General features: G+C 38.4%; 1 protein-coding gene and 1 long non-coding RNA gene across 2 annotated transcripts; both read right to left on the reverse strand.

Moving 5' to 3' along the window:
* Positions 1 to 611: 611 nt before the first annotated feature.
* Positions 612 to 2,575, reverse strand: LOC148572927 (uncharacterized). Its single transcript, XR_015905056.1, has 3 exons — positions 2,523 to 2,575; positions 2,301 to 2,429; positions 612 to 915 (listed from the first exon to the last, which is right to left on the reverse strand). It is a non-coding gene; the product is annotated as an uncharacterized LOC148572927 (long non-coding RNA).
* Positions 2,576 to 3,448: 873 nt separating this feature from the next.
* Positions 3,449 to 4,983, reverse strand: LOC110269350 (uncharacterized). Its single transcript, XM_088505579.1, has 3 exons — positions 4,451 to 4,983; positions 3,933 to 4,306; positions 3,449 to 3,483 (listed from the first exon to the last, which is right to left on the reverse strand). The coding sequence occupies exons 1-3, from the start codon at positions 4,981 to 4,983 to the stop codon at positions 3,449 to 3,451; spliced, it is 942 nt and encodes a 313-aa protein (XP_088361705.1).
* Between the last annotated feature and the right edge of the window lie 6,722 nt (positions 4,984 to 11,705).

Consider the following 11,705-nt stretch of genomic DNA (forward strand, 5'->3'; position numbering starts at 1 on the left):
TTACTCACCACGTGGCCGAGAAACTTTACTTCACTCTTCCAGAACTCACATTTAGATAACTTAGCATATAACTTCCTGTCTCTCAGAATCTGCAGCACAATTCGCAATTGTTCATCATGTTCCTCTTCAGACTTAGAATAAACAAGAATGTCATCAATGAAGACAATAACAAACTTGTCCAGATACGGTCAGAAAATCCTGTTCATATAATCCATAAATACTGTCGGGGCATTAGTTAACCCAAAAGACATCACTGTATACTCATAATGACCATAACGCGTCCTGAAAGCAGTTTTCGGAATATCCTCGTCTCTAACCCTTATCTGATGATAACCGGATCGCAAATCAATCTTAGAAAACACACTAGCACCCTGTAACTAATCCATTAGATGTAACACCCTACCACACAAAGCTTTACGCTTAAGTCGTAAAACAGAGGTGATGTGGTATTACGACCTCTAAAATAAAATAAGTACATATAATAGCAGAAGAGTTATAATATGCTAGGAGCCTTGAAGGATAGGGGAAATAAAAATCGCGAGATAAAAGCGCAATGCTCAAGGAACGAGTTAACTTGCATGCTAAGAAAACTGTAACTGTCAAACATAAGGTAACAGAAGTAGGAATAGAGTGCCAAAGATACAAAATAACAAGCTCCTAACTCAGCCTGCGAAGTCAAGACTGGCCGGAGAATATTTACACATATATACATACATATCCAAAACCCAAAAGTACATACACACAATCCTGCCTCTCCATAAACCTCTAAGAGGATCAAAAAGGACAAGTTAAGCGGAGAGAAAGCTAAGTACATATATATACATCAATGTACAACAAAACTATACAACAACACTATCCAGTAACCCCTCCGCTTTAAGAGTCCAGACGCCTAACGAGATGGCTCCCGACCTGCATCTGAAAAACAACAACATAGTATGGAATGAGAACCGGAGGTTCTCAGTATGGTAAAGGTGCCACACACATAATATATAAGGTCCTGGGAATGCCAGAGGCAATCCTAGAACGCCGACACTTAGATTGTAGAGCTTAAAGTATTAAACAGAAGCCATAAAAGACGGTTTCCTAAAAATATTTAATCCTAACTTAACTTAACCTTAAATCTAAGTCCTATACTGCCATTCCTCCATACCTCCAAATTCCATCATGCATTTTCACAGACAAATAAACAGGTAAAGGCAAACACAAGAAAGTTACAACTACTGCAGGTAACAAATACACATTTAGCATGGCAAATACAGATAGGCACACCCAATTAGAGCACAAGCAAGTAATTCAAGTAATATGCATATGATGCATGCCTGTCCTATGGCTGATGAGGCTCATCTGTCGGTTATCCAGCCAACCCGACAAGTCTGAATTGTCCTTAGACTGTCCCCCGACGTGCATCCCCAAGAGTCTATGCATAGATTTTTCTCAAATAATCAATATTGCTCAATGGGGGTAACATTCCCGGGAATTTATATAGTGCCCGGTCACACTTACGTCGTAGGGTCAACAGAGTATCGAGTTTTCAACCTGGTACACGTGGTGGCAAGCCACGGCACTTAATCCAGGGAATCTCGTATCTCAGATTATTCAAATTCATAAGCCATATAAATAATTCAATTATAATTCCTCAACATCCACATCATTCTCAATTGCATCTCATTCATCATCATACATTAAACATATTCAATCCTTATCCTTCATTATCACACCTCCCATTCCGTCCATCAATAGTTTCAATTCAAAACATAATTCATTCTTTTCTAAGAATCAAACTTCAAACTTAAAACATACTCACTTTCTTAATAACTCAAAATCAAACCATATAACATTTAAATCTAAATTTCTTTTAAATAATCATCTAAACAAAATCTCTAATTTTTATAAAATTTCGGCAGCACCTCCTCTAAAACTCGGACTTTGCCACCCTTTTCGGGTCCAAACCTGCTTTCTTTTCAATTCAACATACTCTTCCTCATCATCATAACAATCACCACAATAAATCTACTTCAAATCAACAATTAAACTCATACAATATTCAAATCCAACAACCAAAATTCAACTAAGAATCATAGTTCACAAATCCTAGGCTTTTAACACAAATACCTCAAATCAATAATTCACCAAATCGTTAGTTAATAACTAATTATCCAATAAACTTCAACCAAATATATATATTCATCGACAAATTACTAAACATTAAGCATACACCTGCATTCCAACTTATCCTATGGTCATCTAGCCTAAGTTTTCACAGAACATTATATATTAAATGCAAGAAACCTAAACCATACCTTGGCCGATTTCCACGTAACGACCAAAGCTATTTATTCAAAACCAAGACAACCCCTCAAAACTCAACTAATCCGCTTCCTCCAAGTTCCAGTATTCACAATTTCAAGCTCCAATTATTTATTTTCAACCTAATACATATTCATAATACATATATACCCAATTTAATACTCAAAGCTCAAATTTAATGAAAATAAAATAGAATTATCGTATCCTCACCTTACCCAAGCTTCACACAAGCAAGAGTGAACGTTTCTCTCAAGCTAATTGGATCCTAAAACATCAAAAATCAAAGAAATTCAATATTCCCACTTAAAATTCGAAAATTGGGGGAAGATGAAGCTGAGAGTGAAATAGCAAGTTACCTATGACATTGTTCCGGTAGAAATGTAGAGCTCGACGCGGTGAACGCGTGGCCGCAAACGGTGCGGCGATCGGAGCTCGAACGGAGGAGTTACGGGATTTGGAAAGTAACGTGAGGGTTACGGGATTTTTTTTTTCTCGTTCTTCCCTCCCCTGGAAGCTGAAAGCTTCGCTTCTGTTGGAATGAAGGGGATGAAGGGCTTGGGTTCATTTAATAGGGCTGGTCCGGTTGAACCGACAACCCGGTTCGGGTCCGGTTCAACCGGTTCGGTCCTTTCGGTCCATTTTTGGACCGTTTTCTTCAAAATTGGTGTCAAAATTCTCGTTTCGATGAGCTCTACCCTATTTTGATATAATATTCGCATTTCTAATCCTCCTTATTAAAAAATAATTTATTAACTAATTATCTACTAATTTAACCGGGGTTTACATTAGATCATCAATTCTAGGCAACAGATATTTATTCTTCACAGTGATCTTATTCAATTGCTGATAATCGATACACAACCGCATACTCTCATCCATCTTCTTTACTAGTAACACTGGCGCTCCCCACGGAGAAACACTTGGTCGGATAAAATGCTTACCCAACAAGTCTTCCAGCTGAGCTTTCAGTTCAGCCATTTCTAAAGGTGACATCCTGTAAGGAGTAATCGAAATCGAACTGGCTCCAGGCACCAACTCAATTGCGAATTCAACTTCCCGATTTGGTGGAAATTCATTAATATCATCCGGAAACACATCTAGAAATTCACACACAATGGGAATCTGCTCTAAAATTTGATCATCACTTGATACTCCTGCAGTTAATAACATAATACCCTGACACTCAGTTCCAGAACAGTTTACTATCATAGAATTCAAATAGTAACTATTCACCACAACCGGTGCTTCTGACCCTTCCGGCATAAACTGTACTGACTTCTCAGAACAATCAATCAAAACATGATTAAGACCAGTCATAGGCAAACATATCAAATCATGCACAAATTCACGCTGTTGTACTCGAAAGGGAACTTGTGGACATCCTATCCTAGTCACCATAGCTTCATGAGTAGCATTATATACTTTCAAATCATAACCTAAAACCACCATTCTCAATCCTAATTCATGGGCTTTTTCAAATGCAATAAATGAATGACTTGCTCCTGAATCAAATAAAGCGTTTAAGATTTTACCAGCCATTTCACAATTACTTCTAATCAGTGTCTCAGATCCCTCAGCACCTATGGTAGAAGTGGTGTATACTCTCCCCGGCTGCTGGACCCTACCAGTCTCATACTTCTTCTTCTCTGGGCAATTACTAGCTATATGCCCGGGCTGTCCACAGGAATAGCATACTCCAAGTCTAAATCTGCATGGAACTCTAGGATGATACTTTTCGCACTTCTGACAATTCTGATCCTGCTGTGGCTGCTTCCCAAACCTTTTTCCTTGACTAGCATTAGTATTCGGCCTTCTGTAATTACCTTGACCCTGAGTCTGCTGCGGAACAAAGCCTCCACGCTTGAAATTTCTACCTCTCGGAGCAAAGTTCCTCCCTGAAGGCCTCTGAAAAGGCACCCTCAAACTTCCTTTCTCTGCTGCCGCCTTCCTCACACAATCCTCAGCCACCCTACTCTTATTCACCAATTCAGAAAATACCCTGATCTCCATTGGGGCAACGAAACTCAGAATATCACTCCGAAGACCTCCCTCATATTTAATACACTTCCATTCAGCAAAATCTTCAGGCGCACCTTGACAGATACGAAAAAAGCGACATAACTCCTCAAATTTGCTACTATACTTAGCAACAGTCATCTGTCCCTGCTTTAACTGCATTAATTCAAGTTCCTTGGCATTTCTGGCTGAATTAGGAAAGTATTTCTTATAAAATTCTATTCGGAAAACCTCCCAAGGAATCGCAGCACCATCAGGCTGCAGGATACGTCGGGTTCCCTGCCACCAATACTGAGCTTCACCTTGCAACTGATAAGTTCCAAATTCAACCCATTGCTCTTTGGGAACCTGTTGTGCCTGTAACACCCTTTCCATAGCCTGAATCCAATTATCTACATCACTGGGATTTAACGTTCCCCTAAAAGTCGGAGGGCGAACTTTTAGAAATGTATCAAGTGTCATAGGACCGTCCTCATCATTATTGTTCCCATGATTACCCTGGTTTATCTGATTACCCAATGCCTCAGCTGTCGCCTGCATAGCTGCCGCCATATTTCCCAGGATAGCCATAAAGTCTACTGGATCAGTCCCTATGGGGGCAGGAGTAACGGTGCCTGTCCTACCTCTACCTCGCCCGTGACCGTGTCTGCGAGTCGACATCTGGTCCCTATACACACCAAACAAGTGATATTAAGTTGATCAGTCTCAATATCGCAGGTCTAATGCTTTAAGTTCCAAATGCATGCTCACAAACGTTTATGCCATATATATCAATAAGATATCCTAATAGCACATAAACACATATACAGAGAATGCACAGAAGTACAACCAGTCCGTCTTTCAGGCTCTATAGGAACGAACTACTCTGAAACCATAATGTAACACCCTACCACACTAAGCTTTACGCTTAAGTCGTAAAATGAAGGTGGTGTGGTATTACGACCTCTAAAATAAAATGAGTACATATAATAGCAGAAGAATTATAATTTGCTAGGAGCCTTGAAGAATAGAGGGAATAAAAATCGCAAAAATAAAAGCGCAACGTGATAATGAGAAAATTGTCGTGTCGGTCTAGATTTTCTTCTTATAGAAAAGAATTACTTCGTTGTAAGCATAGTTCTAAACCAACAAACAATTTCCACATCAAAAATTTTGGTTGTCACAAATAACAAACCCCAAATAAGAATTAACCGAAGTATTTAGACTCCGGGTCGTCTCACAAGGAATTGCAATGAAGTGGTCAATTATTGGCTATGAAGGGGTAAAGGGGGTTTTGATTGATAAGAGGACAAGAAGTTAAATGACAAGAAAAGTAAAGAGAGCAATTAAAGAAAGCAATTAATAAAGAGAGACATTCATGGCAAAGATTGAGATCATAGGCTTTCTATCCTAGTCATACAATGATTAATTCGCCTTATTTAGTCAACTCCAACAAACGGATGAAGGTATCATGTCATCTTCACATAGGGAGAATGTCAAACAAGACTAATTAATCATGTCACAATTATAAACAAGAATTTATCTCATTACGTCATCTCCAACATTGGAAGAAGGTATCATATTATCTTCCATGAGAGAAAGTCTAATAAGACTAGCTAATCTCAATCCAAAAGTCCTAATCAACTTACTAATTAAATTAGCAAAAGATTAGCATCAATGAAAACAATATTAGCTAACAACTCTAGATCACCAACATAAGTTGGGTTTTCATGACTCAAGATCACCTAATTACTCTTTCCAAGCCAAGAATGCTCAAAATCTACTCTAACATCCTTCCAAGCATTTTGTCAAACACTTGGAAGGCATACATGGAAAGCATAGTAAAAATGCAAGAATAATAAATCTACCAACTACCAATTACAAGAAAAGTAAATTCATAACCCAAATCAACAATTAAAAGAACATTAAACATTAAATTGCATTAAAAGTAAATCAAATCCAACAAGAGAATCCATGAACATAAAAGAGAAATTAACATGAAAACTAAGAGAATCAAGTAGTAGGAACAAGAAATCATAAAAGAAACAAGATGAAAACATGTAATTGAACCTAGATCTAGAAGAGATTAACCTAACCTAATTCTAGAAAGAAGAGGGAGCTTCTCTCTCTAGAAACTAACCTACATGATGCTAATGCTACAAAAAATTGCTCCCCCTTGCCCAAGCTTGAATTATGCATGAAATAGCTTCAGAAATGAGTTGGGTTGGGCCCAAAGTGCTTCAGAAATCGCTGGGGGCGATTTCACTTTAATAGGCCACGGACAGCATCGGCGCGCACGCGTACATGGCGCGTGCGCGCTCCTGAGCGCGAAGTAACATATGACGAATTTTATATCATTTCGAAGCCCCTGATGTTAGCTTTCCAACGCAACTAGAACCGCCTCATTTGGATCTCTGTAGCTCAAGTTATGGTCATTTGAGTGCGAAGAGGTCAGGCTTGACAGCTTTACGGTTCCTTCATTTCTTCATGAGTTCTCCCACTTTGCATGCTTTTCTCCTCACTTCTTCCATCCAATACTTGCCTTATGAACCTGAAATTACTTAACAAACATATCAAGGCATCGAATGGAATTAAAGTGAATTAAAATCACCAATTTTAGGGACTAAAAAGCATGTTTTCACATTTAAGCACAAATCAAGGGAGAATTGTAAAACCATGCTATTTCATTGAATAAATGTGAGAAAAATTGATAAAATCCCCCAAATTAAGCACAAGATAAACCACAAAATCGGAGTTTATCAAATCTCCCCACACTTAAACCAAGCATGTCCTCATGCTAAGAATAAAGAAGGACAAGAAAAGGGTATGAACATTTATTCAATGCAAATAAACTATATGCTCCTATCTACATGCATGCAACTAAATGCAAAATGACTCTATCTACTTGGTTAAAAGTAAGTCAATCTCCAAGAACACATATGAACAAGTAGCGCTAAGATCATATGATGATTCATGAATCCTACCAATTTGAATATCAAAATAAAGCACAAATAGACTTGCAAGAAGAAAAGCTCATGAAAGCTGGGAACAAGGAATTGAGCATCGAACCCTCACCGGAAGTGTATCCGCTCTAGTCGCTCTAGTGTATAGGGTCGATCACTCAATTCTCTTCTAATCATGCTTTTCATGATTTATTTTTCATCTAACAATCAACAATTATTCAATGCATGCATACACTCATCATGAGGTCTTATTCATAGGTTGTAATGGGGCTAGGGTAAAGGTAGGGATGCATATGGCCAAGTGAGCTTGAAATTTGTATCTTTGATTAGCCTAAGCTCTCACCTAACACATGTAACAACCTATACAATTCTAATACACAACCTAGCTACCCATGATTTCCACTTTTTTCACATACTCATGCATTCTCTTTAATTAACATTCCATATGCATTGATTTTTATTGAACTTTACTTTGGGGCATTTTTGTCCCCTTTTTATTGTATTCTTTTTCTATATATTTTTCTTTTTCTTTTTCTATATATTTTTTTCTTTATATATATATATATATATATATATATATATATATTTCTACATTTTTTTTGAAAAATATATACAAACATATCAATGCATATGGCTTTACATATAGTGCATGAATATGTACCTAATTCCCAATATTTTTATCAAAAATAAAAATTACACTTTTACCTCAACCAATGTCTCATGTTTCCCATACCCAAATGATACACTTCCTCACTAGCCTAAGCTAATCAAAGATCTAAATTAAGGGATATTTATTGTTTTTCACTTAGGGGTAGTGATGTGCTACAATTAAGAACAAAAGGATTAAATGGGCTCAAATTTGGCTAACAATGGTTGATGAAAGGTAGGCTATTTGGGTAAGTGAGCTAAATGAAGTGATGGCCTCAATCATATAAATGCATGTATACATGGAATAATGGACATAAAGAATCAAATAAATCAAAGATTACAATCATAGAAAGAGAATAATGCACACAAGAATGAAAATAAGTGGTTATATGATGTAACCACACAATTGGGCTCAAAACTCACATGCTTGTGTTCTTAGCTCAAAAACCATGATCCGAAATAAATTCTTCAAGCAAGTTTGTCACAAAAAAGTTTTTCAAATTGGTAGGGTGCCCTAAAAATAGTCTTCTTGGAAAAGAAATCATCACCCTAACCAAGTAGTCCTAACATAAAAAAAAATGGTCAAATATGTACAAATTTTAACTATCATGCAATCTATCATGCAATGCAACAACTAATCTAACAGCGACAAAAATTAAAAATTGGTGTTGAAAAAGGAAGTTGTTACCCATGGAGATCGGTCGGACGACCTCCCCACACTTAGAAATTTGCACCGTCCTCGGTGCATGCAAAGAAGAGCAAGGTGGACGGGTTTCTACAATTGATGAGCTCCTTCAAAAGGTTGTGTGGGTGAACTTGTTTGTTGCCCCATTTGAAGCTTCTCCATTCCTTTCCTTCTTGGTGGCCAACCCTAAAGGAAAGAAGAAGAAAGAGAATTAAGCCTACAACAAAGATAGCAAAGCAAATAGAACATAGGCGGGGGCTAATGCCAAATAATAGTAGGGTCCTCACTACATGGTAGCTACAACATATGTGTGAAAAAGTAATTCAAGCAAAGGCATATTAACTAATACTTGATGCAAGAACAAGTTAAAGCATGGGTACATGACATGAAGAGCATGTTGCATCAAACTTAATCAACAATTGACACAAACAAGATTAGTGATAAGCATGAGAGCATTTGGTCCCATCCTAACTCAATGATGATGAGGTACAAAAACAAGGGATCATGAGTCAAGACGGACTAAAGCACTAATCTTGTGTGTAGAGCAAATATTACAATAAATGCCAAACAAGTCACAAAGCACCAAGATTAACCAAGAAATTCTCAACAACTGAGTAAGAAAATTCAACACCATTATTAAAATAAGAAACTTAGAAAGGAAAATAAGAACAAGCTATGAAAACAAAATTAAAATGCGAGGAATGAAAATAAGCAAATGCAATAAAAGAGGATGGAAGAAGAGATAAATTTTTTTTTCCGGCGCAGACGCGTCATGCACGCTTATGCGCCGATGCGCAATTGGTCGAAGGGCGCGTACGCGCCAGGTGCGCGCATGCGCGGATGTGCATATGGCGACCAACGCGTACGCGTCATGCACGCTTGTGCGTGGATCGCTGACACAAAGTAGGCACAAACTGGGCATAACTCTCTGGTTTTTGGCTGGGGGTAGAATTTTTTTGCATTCACGCGTACGCGTACATGGCGCGTCCGCGTGGATGATCGAAAATGCTTGAGGCGCGCATACGCGCCAGGTGCGCGCACACGCGAGTTGCTGCTCTGTTTTTCAAAATTTTTCCAAGTTCTTGCACCAAACCAAGCATTCTAAACCTCCAAACAGCTACCAAAACACCATAAAACCTTATTTAACCTTCTAAACTACCAATTATACTCAACAACTCAACAAAACATGAAATTAAACTAATTACCAATATGTACAAAAGGAAAAAATGAAAAGAATTTACCATGGTGGGGTGTTTCCCACCTAGCACTTTTGTTTATTGTCCTTAAGTTGGACTTATGGGGAACTCCTCATCAAGGTGGCTTGTGCTTGTAACCATTTTGGAACATCCACAAATGCTTGAATCTCCAATAAGCTCCATTCTTCGATGTTAATATCTTCAAGCTTTGATGGAGTTCTTCACAAACCATGAGCTCCCAAAGTTGATTCTCCTTGTGCGATCTGGGATCCCACACTTTGTTTTGACACCCATCCTTAATTTGGTCATCATTATTCCATCCGGGTGGCATAACCTTAGAATTCTCAAAGAAGCTTCCAAACAACCTCCTAGACCCATGTCATTTGGTTTTACACCAACCATTGCCATTCAACTTTGAGCATGCAACCATCATGAACTTGGAATGATGTTTCCAACCACTACACAACTCTCTCTTACTCTTAACTCCACAAAGAGCTCTAAGTTGACCATCATTTTCAATCAAACCATATTCAAGTGAGAAAGTAAAGCTTAGGGATAAGAATTTTACCCACTTGAATATTGTGTTGGATGGTGACTTAGGAAGGGGTGGTCCCAATGATCTTGTAAGCTCCACTCCCTTGTGCTCTTCCTTGATTACCTCCACCTCTTTGCAAGCTTCTTCAATTTCAACCTCTTCCTCTTGGTGTCTCTCTTCCAATTCAATCCCTTCTTCATTGCTCACCAAGGGCATGAGAGGTTGTGCACCTTCCTCTTTGATCTCCATGTCAAGCCCCATGGGAGAGGATTCAATTGTAGATAGGAACTCCTCAATGATTGAATCCATCTCTTGATCAACCTCTTCAAAGTCTTCAATCAAGATATGCTTTGGAGGTTGTACACCCTCATCAACATCAATATCAAGCTTCTTGAAAGAGGGCTCTCTAATGCTACATTCCCATGGACTTCTAACATCTCCTATGTTTTCAACCATTTCTTCCGGCTCAATTATCTCATCTTTCTCCCCTTGTGGCAATCCTTGTTTCACCCCTTCTTCTACACCTTGAAGCTCTAAACTCGCTCCCTCACTATGCTCCTTGATTGCTTCTCCACATTCAGCAATGGGAGTTCCTTGATTGCATAGGCTTAGGCGGGAGGAGACCATATTGCTAACGGCTTCCGCTAGGATAGCCATCTTGGCTTCTAGCTCCTTAAACTCCTTTTGGTTCTCTTCTTGCCTTTGAATATAAGAACTAACACATTCTTGAAGAGAATCATCCATTGGAGGTGGTGTGGAAAAAGAAGGTTCATTATTTGGGAAGGAAATTTCATAATTAGAAGTTGGTTCATCTTGGTAAGGGTATGAAGATGGTGTATATTGAGGTGGTTCTTGAGAGTAATTATGTTGGAATGGCGGTGGTTCCATGTGTGGTTCATATGGTTCATAAGGTGGTTGGTATGGTGGATAAGAATTAGGGTCATAATGAGGTGTTTGGTGGTAGGGGGCTTGTAAGTAAGGTGGTTCAAAGCTATGTTGAGGGGGTGGTTCATAGGCATGTGGTGGTGGTTGTTGATAATTACGATAAGGGTCACCACATCCATTAGATTGATATGCATTAGGATGAGAGTTATATCCATAAGAATCCGGAGGTTGTTGTTGCCAAGAAGGTTGATCAATCCCTTGAGGCTCCTCCCATCTTTGATTGTTCCATCCTTGATGCACATCCTCATTGTAGCTCCCATTTCCTACAACATAATTTGAGCCAAACTCATAGCCAAAATGGTGAGAATTCATAATATCAAGTAAAAACAAAAGCTACAAAGAATAAGCAGCAAGGTCCTAAAACTAACAAAAACTAACAAATAAGCAAAAGGCAAACATATTCACAATAGCCAATAATATAACACCATTGC

This window comes from Arachis ipaensis, chromosome B2, assembly GCF_059453495.1.
Source record: "Arachis ipaensis isolate K30076 ecotype BB chromosome B2, ASM5945349v1, whole genome shotgun sequence".
NCBI classification, from domain to species: domain Eukaryota; kingdom Viridiplantae; phylum Streptophyta; class Magnoliopsida; order Fabales; family Fabaceae; genus Arachis; species Arachis ipaensis.